Source organism: Typopeltis vanoorti, chromosome 7 (genome assembly GCF_054136105.1).
Source record: "Typopeltis vanoorti isolate ZY-2024b chromosome 7, IOZ_Tvanoo_1.0, whole genome shotgun sequence".
Taxonomy (NCBI): Eukaryota; Metazoa; Arthropoda; class Arachnida; order Uropygi; family Thelyphonidae; genus Typopeltis; species Typopeltis vanoorti.
The window spans coordinates 43,253,857-43,272,361 of record NC_143555.1 but is presented as its reverse complement, the minus strand read 5'-3'; the positions used below and the strand labels follow the sequence as shown (position 1 = coordinate 43,272,361).

The 18,505-nt window shown below is 33.1% G+C and overlaps 1 protein-coding gene across 4 annotated transcripts in view; it reads left to right on the top strand.

The window, feature by feature from the left end:
• LOC150104631 (mitochondrial genome maintenance exonuclease 1-like) overlaps positions 1–18,505 on the top strand; it is a 64,457-nt gene that overhangs the window by 14,174 nt on the left and 31,778 nt on the right. For all 4 annotated transcript variants that reach the window (XM_090395830.1, XM_090395828.1, XM_090395829.1 and 1 more), the window contains exon 3: positions 17,669–17,885. In XM_090395830.1, the coding sequence (XP_090251956.1) occupies positions 17,669–17,885 (217 nt within the window). The remainder of the gene's footprint in view (positions 1–17,668; positions 17,886–18,505) is intronic.

Genomic DNA, 18,505 nt, shown 5'->3' with positions numbered 1-18,505 from the left:
TCTGTCCACCAACCCTATATCCATGCCTATGTGCTGCAGTTTTCTGATTAGAATTCTATGTGGTATCCTGTCAAAGACTTTTGCAAAGTCCAGCAGTATCACTATAAACCCATACCTTTATCCAACTCAGCTGTCACTGTATTAGAAAATGTGAGCAATTACTGAAGCATGATCTACCTTTCACAAAACTATGTTGCCCCCTATATATAAATCACTTTTTTTTGTTGTGATTTAATATGCATGTTATGATTTAATAACATAAATAAATGCTTTATTTAAGCAATCATATGTGTATAAATGTGTGTAAATAAAGCATTTATTAGATTCACAAACGAACATAAATGATTTTCGCAAAGAAAAAGTTATTCCAAATATCTTGGCCTAGGGAAACATGCAAACCAGTTTGGTCATCAATCTACACCATTAAAAGTTTTTTCTTTTCAGCAATAAGATTGTCATATTTACAGATAATTGTATTATTAACCTAGTTTAGTACATTTCATTTCACTTCACTTAGAATCTTATCTTTGTTTTTAGGAACTGTAACAACACTAGTGTGAGGTAGTGTTGCCTGCTCTCTCTCTCTGTTTGATGCATCATCATCACTAAATTTAATAATTTATTAATTCAGATTTCATAATTCAAAATTAATAAATTCAAAGTAATTTTCAAAAATTATTTTGAATTTTATCTGTCATTCTTAACAACAATAAAAGAAGAGTTGTAAATGTTTATAATGCACAGAGAAACACGAAACACAGAGAGCTCCAGCAAGCAATGACATAAATAAACTGAGTTCATGCATACTGCACATCAGTTGATTCACAGCAGTATCATGTTGCTAAAACTGTCATAAGAGTGACAGTGGCATCATATAAATGGGCATTGGTCATAGTTGAAAACGTATGAGCAAATGCAATGTTATGTAAATGGCATTGGTCTGGTTGAAAAGCATAATGTGAGCAGATCATTGTAAAGTGAAGCATCATAAAGCAGGGTATTACTGTATATAGAAGATAGCAGGTAATGATAACTAATTTTTTTAGTTATCATTACTTGATTTTTTTTTTATAAAAGGAGATATATTTGAATTTTAGAAAGGCATGATATATATAGTTCTACTATAATGTAATATCCATTACACAAGGGTGAAGCTAGGACGGAAGCAACCAATTATAGACCAGTTAGTATCTCTGGAGTGATCTGTATCCAGAGGAGCAGGCTAAAACAAATCCCAAAGAGTTTTTTCGTTCCATGGCAAGTAAGAGAAAGAATGAGCATGGAAGAATAACCTTAATGAGTGCTGATGGTGATGAGGTAAAAAGAAACAGATAAAATAGTTGAGTTACTGAGTGACCACTTTGCAAGGATATATCATCCAAATGAGATTATTGTTGTGACAAAGACTGATGTGGGGAATGAACAGAGGTAGATCAATTAGGAGTTCTTAGGATATTACAGAATCTCAGTGCAAATATGGCTCTGTGGGATTAGTTGGGTATCAGCTCACATTTTGTGAGAATGTGCAAAGGAACTAACAATGTCTCTGATTAGGTTCTTTAATTTTAAGTCTCAGCTCTTGTAGAGTTCTGAGGTAATGATAAGGAAAGAGGCAAAAGAGGGCAAAACATTTCCTTTGTATAAGAAGGATTATAAGACTGCAGTAGCAAATTATAGATTAATCAGTATCTCATGAGTGATGGTAAAAGTACTAGAAAAATTGGTCACAACGAGAATTCAAGAATGGATGGATAAGAATATGAAACTCTGAGAGGCAACATGATTTTGTGGAAGATCAGTCATACTTTACTAACTTTTTGTAATAGTGAGAACTGAGTTGGATAATGGAAATGGCTACATGATGATTCTACTCCATTTTGCAAAGGCATGTGATAGAATACCACATGGAACTGTGTTATCCATCCCCATTTGTGCTCATTTGCATATGACATTTGTTATGTGGATAGCTGTTAGACAGATATCAAAAAGTGCTATATGGAGGAGCTGAAGAAGGCAGGTGACTGATGGTGTGTCTCAAAGAAGTGTAAAGTTATGCATTTTGGTATAAATCAATTACAATCAAGCTGTGTACCACATTAATTGAACTATACCCCAGGAAACAGATGAAGCTAAGGATTTGGAGTTGGTGGTAGTAGACAAAGAGTTAAGTTTAGTGTGTATATTGCTGTTGTTGCCAAGATAGCTCATAAGATTTCTTGGCCATTGAAGAACACACTAACAAGTAGAGATAAGGAAGTTGTTATTCCTCTTTCTAAGGCCTTGATACATCCCTGGATTACTGTGCTCAGGTCTAGTCGCCTGCATTTCTTGGGATTGAGGAATTGTTGGAGAGTGTTCAGAGGTGAGTGACCGACTGGGGTATGCCGGCAATGTGTGCAATGCACACAGACGCCAAAGATTTCAGGTGAGGAGGAAATACAAGCAGTCCTTGGTTTAAGCCTCAGTTCTGTTCCTGAAAAAACAGGCGTAAACCGAACCCAGTCGGCGTAAAATGAACCCAATTTTAATGGGAAGTATGAAGTTATGTTCCTGTTCCACACAGTCAAAAAATATGCACATGAAGTATGTGTAACATTATTATATTTAAAGCTTTGATAATACATACATATATATTTATGTATTATGTATTTTATTTTAATATAAAATAATTTTATTTTATGTTAAAATAAAATTATTAATAATGAAAACAAAACAAAATTATATGCAAAAAATATGAAACTTCGAAAAGATATTACATATTTCTATGTTGAAGTTCCTGGTTTCGGATCACCCATTTTTTTTAAAAAAAAAAGTATCCAGTGTTAACTTCCTAGATTTTCTTTTCCTTTCTTTAAGGAGTTCATTGTAATGTCGAATAGAGCGATTACACTCCTTTTTACGTTTGCGCTCCGTTCCCAATCATGGTCCATTTCGCAGAGTTCATCAGTCAATGTCTATGCTTGCAAGGATATGCTGTAAACTGGCCATTTTCATATCTTTCAGAGGACCTTCTTCATTTTCTTTCTCCTCCTTTGGATGTTGACTTAATTGTTCGGCTAATTCTTTTAAGTCTTCATTGGAAAGCGGTTTATCATGGCTCTCTAAGACTTCTGTCACATCTTCAGCTGTAATATCGTACAATCCCACCTCTCGCTCAAGCTTGGTAACATCTTCAATAACATTCTCCTCTTGCTCTAATTCCTCAAAGCCATGCATAAATGCTGGAAGAAGTTTTCGCCATGATCCTTTTAAACGCTTTGCTGACACGTCGTTCCAAGCAGCCTCGATGTTGTTAATGCCCTTCAAAATATCGAATGGCGGCCAATAATCTTTAATAGTTTTTCCTGAGGTGTCCAAGACTCTTACCATTTCCATAAATGTTATACGAAGGTAACAGGCTTTGAAGATTGATATAATCCCCTGATCCATCAGTTGCAAAAGTGATGTTGTGTTTGGAGGCATGTAAACAACCTTGACATCCAATGGTGTTCTTACTTCAGCAAGGTTTTGAGGATGTCCAGGGGCATTATCCAAGAGTAGCCATGTCTTGGCTGGCAAATCATTTTCTTTACAGAAGCGAAGCATGGTAGGACAAAAATAATTTGTACCAATCTATAAAAACGTCTTGTATAACCCAAGCTTTCTTGTTCCATTTCCAATAGACTGACAGCATGGCTTTTAAACACTTGAAGGCACGTAGTGTCTGTGAATGGTACACTAATATTGGTTTAAGCTTCAAAGTTCCATAGACATTTGCACCCAACAAAAGTATCTTTTGTAGCTTTAAAACCTGGAGCGGAACGTTCTTCACAGGAAATGAAGGTGTGTGATGGCAGTTTTTTCCAGTAGAGCCCAGTCTCATCAACATTAAAAATGAGATCAGGAGGATAACTTCCTTGTTCTACACAGTCTTGAAATTCTTTAGGAAAAGCAGTCGCTGCCTCAACATCTGCACTTGCCGTCTCACCACATAATTTGACACTATGGCACTTTGAGACTTAAATCTCATGAACCAACCTTTGCTTCCTAAAAATGTTTCTTCGCCTCCATCTGTCTTTTTAAGATCTTCCAAAATTGTTTTTGCTTTCTCAGTTATAACAGCCTGCATCAGAGGAATGTATTTCTGATTCAAGTCATCCACCCATAATGATAATAATTTTTCCATTTTTTCATGAAGTATACCCCTGCTATAACTTACATGTTTTACATTTAGTACTGCTGTAGATTGTTGCGCAGACTGTTTTATTCTATCTGCATTTTTCATAATTGTAGTAACAGTCGATGGAGGTAAGTTCATACTTCTACAGGCATTAGCACGTGTCTGCCCAACTTCCATTCTTCGAATCACCTCCATCTTCTTTTCAAGTGTGATTGATTTCCATACCTTCTTAACACCATGTTCTGCTCATTTTTTCTGCCCTTCTGTTATCAGACATGGTATGCAGTTACGTACTTTATCAATTTAAATACGTATTATTATTATTATATGACACCTCCAAGGAGTCCAAAGACTCATCGAGGGAGAGTGTGTATGTACGTAAAAAAAATTAAATAGAGCAATTAGGTAGATTCAACATCAAAACTAGGTTTGATACATACACGTTGTAGTAGCTTGATAAACACTCAAACACGAGTGCCTGCTAACGTCATTTCTCAGTCAACCACACTACAGTGAGAAAGCAAGCACAGGCAATCGGCGTAAACCGAGGGCTGCCTATACTTTAAAAAAATACTATTCATTAATTATATCAAAATAAATTACATTTTTGTTTAAATTTTAATTATATTTTATAGATTTGTCTTAAACAAATTATTTATAATCACTTATTTGTTATTATTCCTTAAGATCTTATTTTATTCTGAGCCTAGTTCTAACAAGTAGTTTAGCGTAAACAAGTAAAAACTTGAACTTGCGTGAGTTTACTGTTTACAGGATGATGCACGTTTGAATTTGTTTAATCTTGTCCACACTCGCATTTGCTCTAAACATATATAAGAAAATCTGCTGCAGTTTTTAACTTTATTCTATATTCTGCTGTTATCAGCAGAATATAGGCAACATCTTGCATTGTACCTGAATCGTCATGAGAAAAATTTAAATTATTTGAACAATTACAAAAAATGGACAGAATTAATTACATCCTTAAAAAATAAAACTTATATTGATCATTTGCAACAAACAGTTTTAGATAATGAAAGGAAACGTTCGTATGAAGTTATGAAAAGAATAATTTTTGTAGCATAGGTTTTAGGCAAACAAAATCTAGCTCTTTGTGGTAAAAGTAATAAACTTGACGATCACAACAATGGCAATTTTTTAAAATGCATTGAGATATTAGAAAAGTTTGATCCTTTTATATCGGAACACACGCAACTTGTAGCTAATGATCCTGACTAAAAATATGCCCTCCTATTTAGGAGATAAAATTCAAAATGAAATACTCACTTTATTTGAATCAAATATTAAAAATAACATTTTTATAGTGTTTTTTTTTATTGGAGGAGAGGTATAGCGGTACCAATTAAAGTTTTGCACACAGGTGCCGGACACTACTGGCGCACCCCTGGAGTGACCTAGATGATGAGTGGTCTTTGGAATGTTCCCTGGGGGGGGGGGATAAATTGAAATTGTGTGGATTGCAGAAGTGGTTGATAGGCAAAAAAGAAGGAATATATAATAGAAAAAATTGTTTCCTAAAGGGTTTTATAAGATTGAGGATTGATGAAGAAGAAATGTTTCACACTTGGCTAGATGGGGGGGGGGGGGGGGCAGAACAAGAGGTCACCCCTGCAAGTTGAATGTGGTTAGTAGGAGTGTGAATACTAGATTTTTTTTGCTTGGCGAGTTGTGAATGAATTCAATGTGTTGCCATAATCAGCTGTGAGCGCTTTGTCTATTAATATACAGAAAAAACCAATCTTCTGGCTTCACACTTTGCTTCCAATGCATGCATAACTGATAATGGTAAATACCTCCAACCATTCCAGATGCCCAACAATGCCCCCTATATCCTCTGGAGAAGGAAGAGATAGGGATCTCGAAATATTTTTCTCATCATTTTTTTTCTCAGCAAGTATTTTTCTGATCTCAAGAAAGAGATCAGAAAAATACTGTCCAAATTAGACACAAAAAGTCTCCTGGCCCTGATGGCATTTCTCCAATTGTCCTGAAAGTTTGTGCACCAGAGCTGACTCCTATCCTATGTTGCCTATATGTACTCTCTTACTCCACTGTTATCTCACTAAAAAAACACACGTACCAACCACAGTGATAAGTTTTAATACGTAAATATTTCATCCCAAGTATCTTGGGACATCCTCAGTACAGTCAAACAATACTAGGAATAACATACAATTAGGGTGCATGATTACAATGGAATCTCAATATGCATGCAGTAACGTGTGTTATAGAAGTAAATTAAAATGTAACTGAACAAAAAAATATATATATATAAAGAGACTATTTTACACAATTTTGTATGACAGTTTCCCATACTTTAGGAATAGTAAGAACATCGCTGCAGTTTAAATTTGGTCTGTGTAGTAGGGCTTCAGCACTTTCTTTATATAGTTCGCCCACCGATTAGAGGTCCCTCGACACTTCTGCGCATCTCAGAAAAAGGAGAACCCATTCCGATAATAGGGTAATCAGTCCGTATTGTGGGATGAGTTGTTTATTATTACCGGTCGAAAAATTAACTTCTCTTTAATGATTATTGTAGTTAACTATGTTGCTTGTATATGCCGATGTTTCTCTCTATGTTATGTATGAAATCTAAATATGGGAAACATTTAGGAGAAATCTCAAATTTATGACCTCTTGCTAGAACATTTAATTCGTCTGTTGTTAGTGGACGGTTAGAGAAGTTGACTACCCATTTTTTCGTCGGTAATTTGTTAGTGATCTTCTTAGATCGATTTTTTGCTAAACCTTCGGATTTAAATATCCCACCATCAAAATTGAAAGCTCTTACTCCTTAAAACATAATAAGAACATAATCATTACCAGAGCTGACGAAGGAGATACCACTGTGGTTCTTGATACCAATTCATATGACAGAAAAATGAATTTACTACTCCAAGATTGTAATACTTACGCCAAACTGGATTATGATCCTACAAAATCAATTCGGGAAATTAAATAAGTTACTTGATGAAACCTCCTCCTTAGATGAAGAAACAATTAAAAAACTCGAGACATACCATGCTAGACTTCCTAGAATTTATGGCTTACCTAAGCTTCACAAGGTTAATGTTCCACTCAGACCTGCCGTAGATTCTATTAGCAGCCTTATCAAGATTATCAAGTTATCAAGATTCTTATCTAACCTTCTTTGTCCTCACATAGGCCACTCAGCCTCTTCATTCAAAATTTCCACAGAGTTTCACGCAAAAATAAAAGACATTCAGTTGTTAAAAACTAACTTGTTAATTAGCTTCGACATTGTCTCTCTCTTCACTAACATTACCCATAAAGAAACATTAGAATTATTAACTCAAATTTCCATCTGATATAGTTGAATTATTCAAATTTGTTATTACATCCGGTTACTTCACTTGGAAAGGTAAAATTTGGAAGCAAGAAGAAGGAACAGCAATGGGGTCTTCTTTATCACCAAACTTAGCAAATCTGTTTCTAGAACACCTGGAAGAAAAAATATTCACTTTTGAACCCAAACCAAAAATTTGGCTATGATGTTTTGATGATGTCTTTGCAGTCTGAGATCATCCCGAATATGAATTACACCTGTTTCTAGATAAAATAAACCTTCTTCACCCTCGCATCAACTTTGCGCTAGAAAAAGAATCTTCACAGGGTATCTCCTTTCTGGATTTACACATTCAAAGAAAAGAAGACAGTTCCATCACCGCGTCTTTCTATCGCAAGCCTACATTTTCAGGTTGCTACATTCACAATTCTTCCGCTCATCATCCATCTCACAAATTTGGCATCATTAAATCACTAGTTAATAGAGCACACAAATTCTGCTCATCTGAAGAATCTCTAAACCAAGAACTAGAAATAATCAAAAATAGTCATACTAAATGGATATAATCTTAAAATAACTCAAAAAATCATCAGTCACTTCCCCACACATCAACCTAGACAAGAAGAAGCCCATAGGATTCCCATACCTTATGTCAAAGGCATCTCCAAACATCTTTCAAAAATTATGAAGAAATACAATTTTGCCACTACTTACAAACCCATTAACCAGATCTATAACTTGTTACCTTCTCCTAAGGACAAACTCTCACCTCTGATGTTACCTGGAATATGAGATCCCATGCTCCTGCAATTTGTCTTACTTTGGACAGACAGGTAGGTCTGTTCAGAAATTCATCTCGGAACATCGAGGCCACATTCGTCTTTTCAAACTGCAGAAATCTGGTCTCTCTCAACACGGAGTTGAAAACCCAAACAATAGGATCCATTGGAAAAAATCGAAACTTTTACATAGATCTTTATATAAACATGAACGTTTATATAAAGAAAGTGCTGAAGCCCTACTACACAGACCAAATTTAAACCGCAACGATGTTATTACTTTTCCTAAAGTATGTGAAATTATCATACAAAATTGTGTAAAATAGTCTCTTTAGATATATATATATATATATATATATATATATTTTTTTTTTTATTATTATTTTTTATTGTTGTTCAGTTATATTTTAATTTACTTCTATAACACGTTACTGCACGCATATTGAGATTCCATTGTAATCATGCGCCCTAACTGTATGTTATTCCTAGTATTGTTTGAATTACTGTACTGAGGATGTCCCAAGATACTTGGGATGAAATATTTACATATTAAAACTTTTCACTGTGGTTAGTACCTGTGTTTTTTAGTGATGAATTCACCACAGGTTTCATTATATAAAAACCACTGTTATCTATCTCACAACCTGGAAACTGGCCTATATTCAACCCATTCCCAAGAAGGGTGACAAGTCACTGCTGTCCAGCTACTGCCCTGTCTCACTTGCCTCAGTCCTGTCTAAAGTAATGGAAAAAAAATCATCAATTCCCTCAATCATCAATCACTACCTTAAAGGTACCTGCCTAATAAATGACCACTAGTATGGATTCCATCACTGTCGATCAACAGGAGATCTCCTCATATATGTCACCCATCTCTGGACAAATGCCATGGAGAAGTCTAGCAAATGTCAGGTGGTTGCACTTGATATATCCAAAGCTTTTGACCAAGTCTGACACAAAGACTTGCTAAGCAAACTACCATCATTATCAGGACTTTTGTAGTTGGATTGCCAGTTTTCTGTCTGAATGCACACTGTGTGTGATGGTGAATGGTTCTTTATCCTCTCACCATTAAATTGATGCCAGGAATCCACAATGTTCTGTCCTCTCACCCACTCTCTTCCTGCTATATCAATGACCTACTTCAGTTGACCTCAAACCCAATCCACAGTTTTGCAGATGACAGCACGTTGCACTCCTCCCTTTCATTTGATAAACCTTGCTCTATACAACTCGCCTCAACCTACAAAACATCAACCACCACATCCCTCAGTTTTGATCTCCAAGCTATCCTCCAATGAGGTACAGATAACCTCATCAATTTCAATACTAATAAAACGGAGTTCTGTTTTATTTCTCATTAAAAAAAAAAGCCAGTTTTTCCCATTATTCTTTTTTAATGATACCCAAATTTCTAGACAATTTGAGATTTCTCCTGGCATAAACACATCACAACCATTGCATTCTCAGCTTCAAAAAAAATCTAGGATTTCTCTTTCGCTCAAGACATTACTTCACCCTTGAACAGCTGTTAACATTATACAAATCGCAAATCTACCTAGCTATTGAATACTGCTCTCACTTATGGGATTGGGCCCCTAAACGCTCCCTCAAAATGCTTTACTGAATACAGAGGAGAGCAGTTAGACTTATTAATGACCCAGGGCCGGTTTTATCATTAGGCGAACCTAGGCAATTGCCTATGGGCACCAAGACTTCGGGGCACCACATTTTGCTATATATAAAACTAACAGGAACTCCTGTATTCCATAAAATTCATATATGTAAGCGTACCATTTCTTTACTGCACTTATATACACGTCCAACAAACCTGGATAATATCCATCTGCTGAAAGAACATGGATAAGAAGTGTAGTTTGACAGTCATGTCCATCAGAAGGGGCAATAATCCTTCATGCTGAAAAGAACTTAATTAGATTACTTGACATATGTAGTAGCTATGTTCAGTTGCCTACAGCAAGAAACGCAGTTGCTTGCCGTTTGCTCAGTAACCGGAATCTAAGTTATATCAGACTAAATACCTATGAGTTATATTCATTTTGCTGCTTGTTTTTATCGTATAATTATAGTTTTTAATGGCAGTGCAAAATAAGTAATCCTTTCATACTTTCTTCACTTCATATTGTATCACTTTGGAAGATCAACGTCACTATCAATTTTTTGGCTAATTATTTTAATCACCAATACATTTTAAAATTCTCCCAGAACTTGATTGAAGATAATTATTTTTGTCAAACAATTATTTTATAAATTCATGAAAATCCAAATCTAAAAATGAATACAGCCTCCATCTGTTCCTAATTAAGTTTTCTTTTTTAATTCATAATCTTAGTTCGAAGGTTAGTTCACAGATTGCACGAAGGTTCGCACTTTTAAATTTTGCTCTATAGAGAATCATATTTAAATCTTGAATCATATCATGTAATGCATAATTTTTATATGTATCTGTAGGTTTTTGCATTTCAACACTCTTGGTTTCCTTCAATCACTCCCTACAAATCGAAATAAACAGCAGTTATGAAGTCAACTGTTATGTACATATTTTCAATATTATGCGGCAGTTTTAAAGTCGCGATATTTTCCCTACACTTTATCCTTCAAAACGTGTAGGTGCATGCATCAAAATGAAATTTTATTTCCAAAATTTTCATGACAGAATTAATTCGCCTTTAATGGCTAACCTCCCTCCCAAAATTATCACCCCCCCCCCCTTCACACACACACACACGAAAAAAATACTGCTAGATAACATGTGCACTTTCTTTTTGTTTGAATTCATTATTTTTCCAAAGTAATTCTACTGTTGCAGTTTTAAGCAAAAGACAGGTGAAGAATCTCTGATAAAATACCATTAGATATAAATTTTTGATATTAAGAAGACTCACAATCAGAAACTCCAAGTAATGTTTAACATCATTTGTTGTTCATTAAAAAAAAACTTTCCTAAAATTGAAATGTGCGACCCATATAATTTTATTTTCAAGGAAAGAAAGCAAAATGTCATATTTATTTCAATATATGTTATTTAAAAAATATAAATACTTGACATAATATTTCCAATGCAAACAAACGTTTTGATTATTTATTTTCACACATGTGAAATTCGTTTTTATTTGGGAAGAGAGACAATAAATAAATTGTGCAGTGAAAAAATTATCAAATATCGTAAGATAGTAAAGAAATTCGAAGTAATACAGTGCACATTAAGACAATAATCCGTTAACGGAGGGTGGGGGGGAGTAATTGTATTTTAACAGATAGAATGCTGATGAAACTTCATCTGCATTCTACATTTTTATAAGGTCAAAGGGATTTCGAGTATATTTGCGAACAGATATATTCAACATAACTTAGCCAGTTTTGTTGTAAAAAGTGCCGCATTTGCAGAAATATTAGCATCATAATAATAAAATAGCAAAATTCATAATGCTTCAGAATAATTTGATAATTTTGATAATACTAAAACAAGATGAGACACTTCTGTAGAAATCTATTAGTATTATTAGAGTCATTTTAATTATGAACTCTATAAATATATATTTAATAAATTGGTTGTATTTTTGTGTTTTTAATTAAATAAACTAGTTTCATTTTGTCACAGATGGTTTTCACTTCTGAACTACCTGGTCTATTGTTCTTATCAATATTACTAAATTCCAGTCTCCTTCTCTGGAAATTTACTCTTAGTAAATGTTTGACTTGTATTGACTAACTGTTGAGTGACTCAGCAGTTTAATCCAGAGATTAAATATATGATCAGTTTAATCCATAACATTCTTAAGAATATTTCACCCTGTGATTTCCCAGAATTCCACTAGGAAAGAACAGATCACTTAGTATTGAACTTGCGATCATTTTGAAACATGTTCCTGAGACAACAGAGGTTTTTTTTGTGTGATGCTGCTATTTGTATTAATTAGTTGGGTAAGAGCAGTTTCTATATCACATAAACAGAGCATTTGATTTTCAAGTTTATTATTATTTATAAATTAAATGATTTTTCAGTTCATTTTTTTGTGCATCAAGATTCTAGTTATTTTAGGATAAAATGTCGAGTAAAAAGTGGATGTCAGCGAGCATAGCAAGTTACTATTCATTATCTCTATGTTTTAACTAAAGCTGGAATTATTATGCTTATTACTGCAACTTAAAAGAATCAAATCTGGAGTTATAGATATATATAAGTTATATATATGACAAAAATATAATTATACAAGTTATAGATTAAGGTTAAAAGAACAAGTTACCATAAGGTTAAAACACCTTATGGTAACTTGTTCTGGTAAAATACTTATAAGCTCTGTATTACTAAAATCTTGGTGTTTCTAGCTTGGCTCCCACTGATGAGACCTCAATAAAGGTCGAAACCGGTCTGGGTAGTGGCCCCTTGCCTTTAATACATAACATCATACATCTCCTCCAGGAGATGTGCTTTTGCATTAAGGGTAAATATTAAGAATAGTGATCAGAGCTTATCCACATTTACCACGAGTTGCCTTGACTTGCGCTACGTGTGAGGTCAGCTAGACTTGACTTACTTGTCTGTTTGCTTACTTAGGAAATAGAGTAAAACCAGGTTTAAAATAGCTTGGTATGTTTAACAAATATATATATATATATATATATATATATATATATATATATATATATATATGCTTTTTACGTGAATCCCATGCTTCCAGTAAGTAAGGTGGTCTCGCATTAGGTGACAAAATTTACCTTTCACCTAAAGTTGTGTGGTTGGAAAGTAGATATATTAACCATTCTGTCAACCAGAGAGGCATACTATGCATGTTACTGCAAACTGAAATGTTTTATATTTAGATCTATGTTGTAATTCCATAAATATAATGATTTTTGCTACAATTTTTATTACTGCAAATTCAAAATTTTTATTTTTAGTGAGAATATCTGAATTCTAGAGTTGATGAAGTTCCTATTTTTACCATGATTAGCAAGCTTAATTAGATTGCATTTAAATTCTTTTCTTTTCTTTTTTTTAAAAAAAAACTTATACTAAATTATTACCGTACCTTTTAATATTTTTTCGGTATTCAGAATTTTTGTAGCAACTATGATGCTTGTCAACGAAGCTTGTCAAACAAAATCAACAATCAACGCTGCAATTGAAATCTTTTGCAGAAAGATTTTGGATATATTTGGATATAAATGTAGATATAAAGAAATTAAAGATGCATTACTTGTACTATCCATTTCTCCTCATGAAAAACATATTTCTAAATTAGAGAGCTCATCATTGGCTGAACATTTTGAGAAACCAGAAACAGCAATTTTAGCAGTTATGTGGGACAAAAGCTTACAACAAATAGATGCTACTAGTAAATCTCTACAAGATCCCAATATGGATTTCTTTTTAGCTAATAATTTGTTACAGTCTTTAGTTGGTTTTGTTTAGATATAAGAAATAGTTTTGCTGCTATAAATGAAGAAGCGAATTTATTATCAGATAAGACAAAATTTAAAGATGAAAAGGAAAGAGTTAGAAAATGGAAAAAAAAATGAGTGATGAAGTTTCACAATCTAACAATGAGATTATGTTACATGGGAAAGAAAATTTCGCTGTGAACACTTTTAATGTCATTTACGATAAGCTAATTTTGGAAATTAATGAAAGAACAAAAAAGCTATTTTGGCTGACTAGATATGTTTGGCTTTTTTTTTCTTTTTTTTTATAAAAGATATAGATCAAGACAAGTACAAGACTACTATTAATAAAATTTTACAAACTTATGGGACTGATGTTCATCCAGAAAAATTATGAAGTTAAGCAATTTTTAATAATGATGAAGGAAGAAAATTCTTCAATTATAAATATGTACAAATTTATAAACAGTGGGTTAAGGTCTACTTTTCTGAACATAGAAACAATTTTAAAAATATTTTTGACGATGCCTATTTCAAATACAAGTGCTGAATGCTCATTTTCAGCGTCGAAATGAATAAAAAATTATTTAAGAAGCAACTTGCACCAAAATAAAACAAGTGACCTGTTGTTATTATGCATTGATTCAGATGTAATAGACTCGATTAATTATGATATCATTTTAGATATATTTGGAAAAACCAAAGCCAGAAAAAAAAAACTTTTAGTTATTGATTTTTTTAAATTTAAATTTGAACTGATTTATTTTTATACATTTTTTAAAATGCAAATATATGTATACCAATGTTATATTGTGTTATTAAAATTAGATATTATGGAAATGTTGACTTTTATTTTCAATAAACTAAAAAAAAGTGCTTATTTTTGAGGCCTCATAATGATGTTGCGCCTCAGGCCTCCAAAAGTATAAATGCGGCCCTGGACACTGCCTGTTTGTAATGCTAGCGGTGAACGCTCATTTTCTGTACTTAAACACGTTAAAAATATTTACACAATTCGTTAAGTCAGATGCATTTGAGAAATTTGTCAATTATGTTCATAGAAAACGATATTATTGAATTATTAGATTATAAATGTATGATAGATTAGTTATAAGGTATATATAATTGATAAATACTTCATTAAGTAAATGTATAAAAATTTATTTGTGAATTACTGAATAGTTTAAAGTCCATGTTTTTTATAATTAAGTTTATTTTTGTTTATAAATATTTCAGTTACTGGATTTTGAAAATGGATAAAAAGAAATCGGGTTTTCAATATCGCAAACATAAAGTGGAAAAGGAAGAAAGACTGAAAAAACAAGAAGGTGCATTTTTAAAATATCTTTGCCAAGAAGATCGTAATCACATACAAGAAGAAAATCTTCAAGATTATTCGTTGGATAATTCATCTATAGTTTTGATTAATGAATTGGAGAATTCTACTGATACCAAAAATGGATTAAAACATCGAAGGAGAAATCTACAGATCTTATGAGTATTGTTGATTCTGAAGCTGGTTCTACAGATCCAATCATAAAAGGATTTAATTTTACAAATTTAAATTATAATGATCCTGCAATTTGGTATCCTGTAAAATTTTCCAATATCAATCAATTAAGCAACTATTAGTTGAACATGGACCTGAACAGATTCATAATTTTGATTTTCCGAAAGATAATAATAGAAGATTTTCAATGACTCATTATACTCGAAGACTATTTAACGGCGAGACAATGCAGTGTCTCTGGCATGCATGTATTGTACTCAAAATCCATGGATTCTGCATTTTGCTTCTGCTGTTTATTATTTGATCAGTGGCGAATTAACCTTGCTGATTCTGGATTGAGGGACTGGAAAAATGCTTCTTCTATTTTAGCTGCGCATGAAAAAAGTCAAAGACATGTTGAAAATTACCATAAGTGGAAAGAAGTAGAAATTCGAATAAAAGAAAAGAAAAGAAAACCATTGATGAAGAGAACTTGCTAGTTATTAGAAATGAGAAACATTGGGTGCAAGTTAGAACGACTCTTTGCTTTAGTTCAGACGTTAGCTATTCAAAATTTATCATTTCAAGGAACAAATGAGACATTGTTTTCACATGGAAATGGAAATTTGTCGAATTTCTAGCCAAGTTTGATCCAATAATGAATGAACATCTTTGAAGAATAAAAGATAAAGATGCATATCTGCATTATCTTGGAAAAGATATTCAAAATGAAATAATAAACATCTTCACCAATGCGATTAAAAAAAAAAAAAAAAAAAAATTTAGAATCTGTTGTTGCTGCAAAATATTGTTCCATAATTATTGACTGTACGTCTGACATTGGTCACACGGAACAAATGAGCATAGTACTTCGATTCGTAGACACTAGTAATAGCACGGTTTCTATAAAAGAACACTTTTTGGGATTTATAGAAATAAAAAATACCACTGGAGAATTTTTATCCAATGAAATATTAGGAACTTAAACAAATTTTCATTACCAATACAAGATTTACAAGGTCAAGGATATGATAACGCCAGTAATATGAAAGGTGATGTAAAAGGTGTGCAGCGACGAATTTCAAATATTAGCCCGAGAGCAATGTATGTACCCTGTAGTTCACATTCATTAAATTTAGTAGTGAATTGCACTGCTAATACTCTAGATGCCACAGCATTTTTTGACGTGGTACATCATCTATATGTATTTTTTTCCGGTTCGACTCGTCAATGGGAATACCTCAAAAGACACATAAGTAATTTTACACCCAAACCAGTCTGTGATACACAATGGGAGAGTCAAATTGACTTATTAAAACCCCAAAGATATTATTTGTCCGAAGTTTGCAAAGCACTGCAAGAAATATCTCAAGATGATAGTTTATGTGGATTAAGTGGAAATACCATGAAATTAGATGCAAATAGTCTTCTTAAAACTTTAAGGAAGTTCAAATTTATTGCATCCTTAGTAATGTGGTGTAATATACTTTTTGAAATAAACTTTACAAGCAAACAACTTCAGAATACAAACCTTGATATAAATGGTGCCATAAATTGTATTAATGATACAAAGAATTTCTTAATGAAAATTTGAAATGATGTTAACAGATGCGGAAAAAGTCGCTGAGGTCTTAGGTGTAACGCCTAATTTTGAACAAGAAAGAGTTAGACTTCAAAAAAAAAAGAAACAATTTGTGTATGAAGCAGAGGATGAATTCATAAGATTTTAATAAACAAAAATTTAAGGTAGATTTTAATTTTCAATTATTGATACCGCAATTGCATCTGTTGATGAAAAATTCAAGCTCATGTCTACAATTAATGAAAAGTTTGGTTTTCTTTTAAATATATATGAATTTCAAAAAATTACTTCAGCAGAACTGCTTAAAAAATGTTTGATATTGGAAAATTATTTAACACAAACTAATTACTGCATAGAGACAATGTATAGGGGTGCCTAAATTTTCTTTGCCTAGGGGGTGCCAGATACTCTCACACCGGCCCTGCTGTTAACCAGTGTCTCGCTTTGTTTTCTGACAAGTAATCCTTCACATCTGAAATATATGCATCTGTGTATATTTCTCTATTCATATATGAATGAACAATGTTGATAAACAAAATTGTACAGAATCTCCTGTCTTGACATGTACAAATATCCATCTATGCTGCCATTTAAATCACACACAAACTTACAGTAGAACACCAAAAATCTACTATAATATAATCACAAGCTAGTGCATGGGCTTTAAGTGATCATGGTTATTACAGACCAGCATTGTTGTCTCACTACTTTTCAGACACCTGAGTTCTGTGCTGTAGTTATTGTTTTCAGTTAAAGGTGTTTTTTTTTTTTTTTTTTTTTTTGCATTGGCACTTTATAATATCTATTCTGCAAACTAGTTTGTAGGAAAAACTTAAAGAATGATTTTTGATCTTTTTGCTATACATAAACTTTGAAATAATAGATATATATATTTACTAATAGATGATTCCCCCACCCCAAGCTCTTTTAGATAATGGTGCATCCCTGCACAACAGCATTGTAGAACTTCTGAAAGGAACTTCAGTTGAACAGATTTGTATTAAACAGGTGAATGCAGGACATTGGAAAAGTTTAAAACCACTTCTTCTAAATATCTCTGATGTTAGGCTTCTTGAATCTTCAGTTGTTCATCCTTACTTGATGTATAAAGGTATTGTGGATTGTGTTGCAGTGCACAGGTAATTATAATTAAGGTTTCACTGTTTTAGTCTAGATGCATGGATGGATGGATATAATTAGTAATATTAGATCTCCAGGGAGTCGAGAATTCATGGAGGCCATACATCACCCACACCAGCTGTTATACCTTTTCTTAAACTCGTCCACACTAGATGCACTCAATATTTCAGCAGGCAAACTGCTCCACTCATAACTATGAGAGAGAAATCTAGGTCTTACCCCTTTCTTAACTGCACACAAATTTTACTTCCATGGATGTCCCCTTGTCCTCTCTCCACCTTCTGTATAATGAAAAATTTTATCAACTGATATCCTATAACATCCTCTCAAAAGTTAATAGAGCTCTATCATATCACCCATGTTTTCTTTCTCTACCAGTGTCTGCAGTCCACATACTCTCAGTCTATCCTCGTAATCTACATTCCATAATCCCAATATATTTCTTCCATCACTTGCATCTTTGGAACCAGAAGACCAAACTGTGCACAGTAGTCCAGGTGCAGTTGTATCAAGACCATATGTTCTTTTCATATTAAATCCCACGTTGTTTTAAAACCAAATAAGAAACTCAAAGATCGGAATCGGAGAGTTTCATGCCGAATATAGTAAACTATAAAAG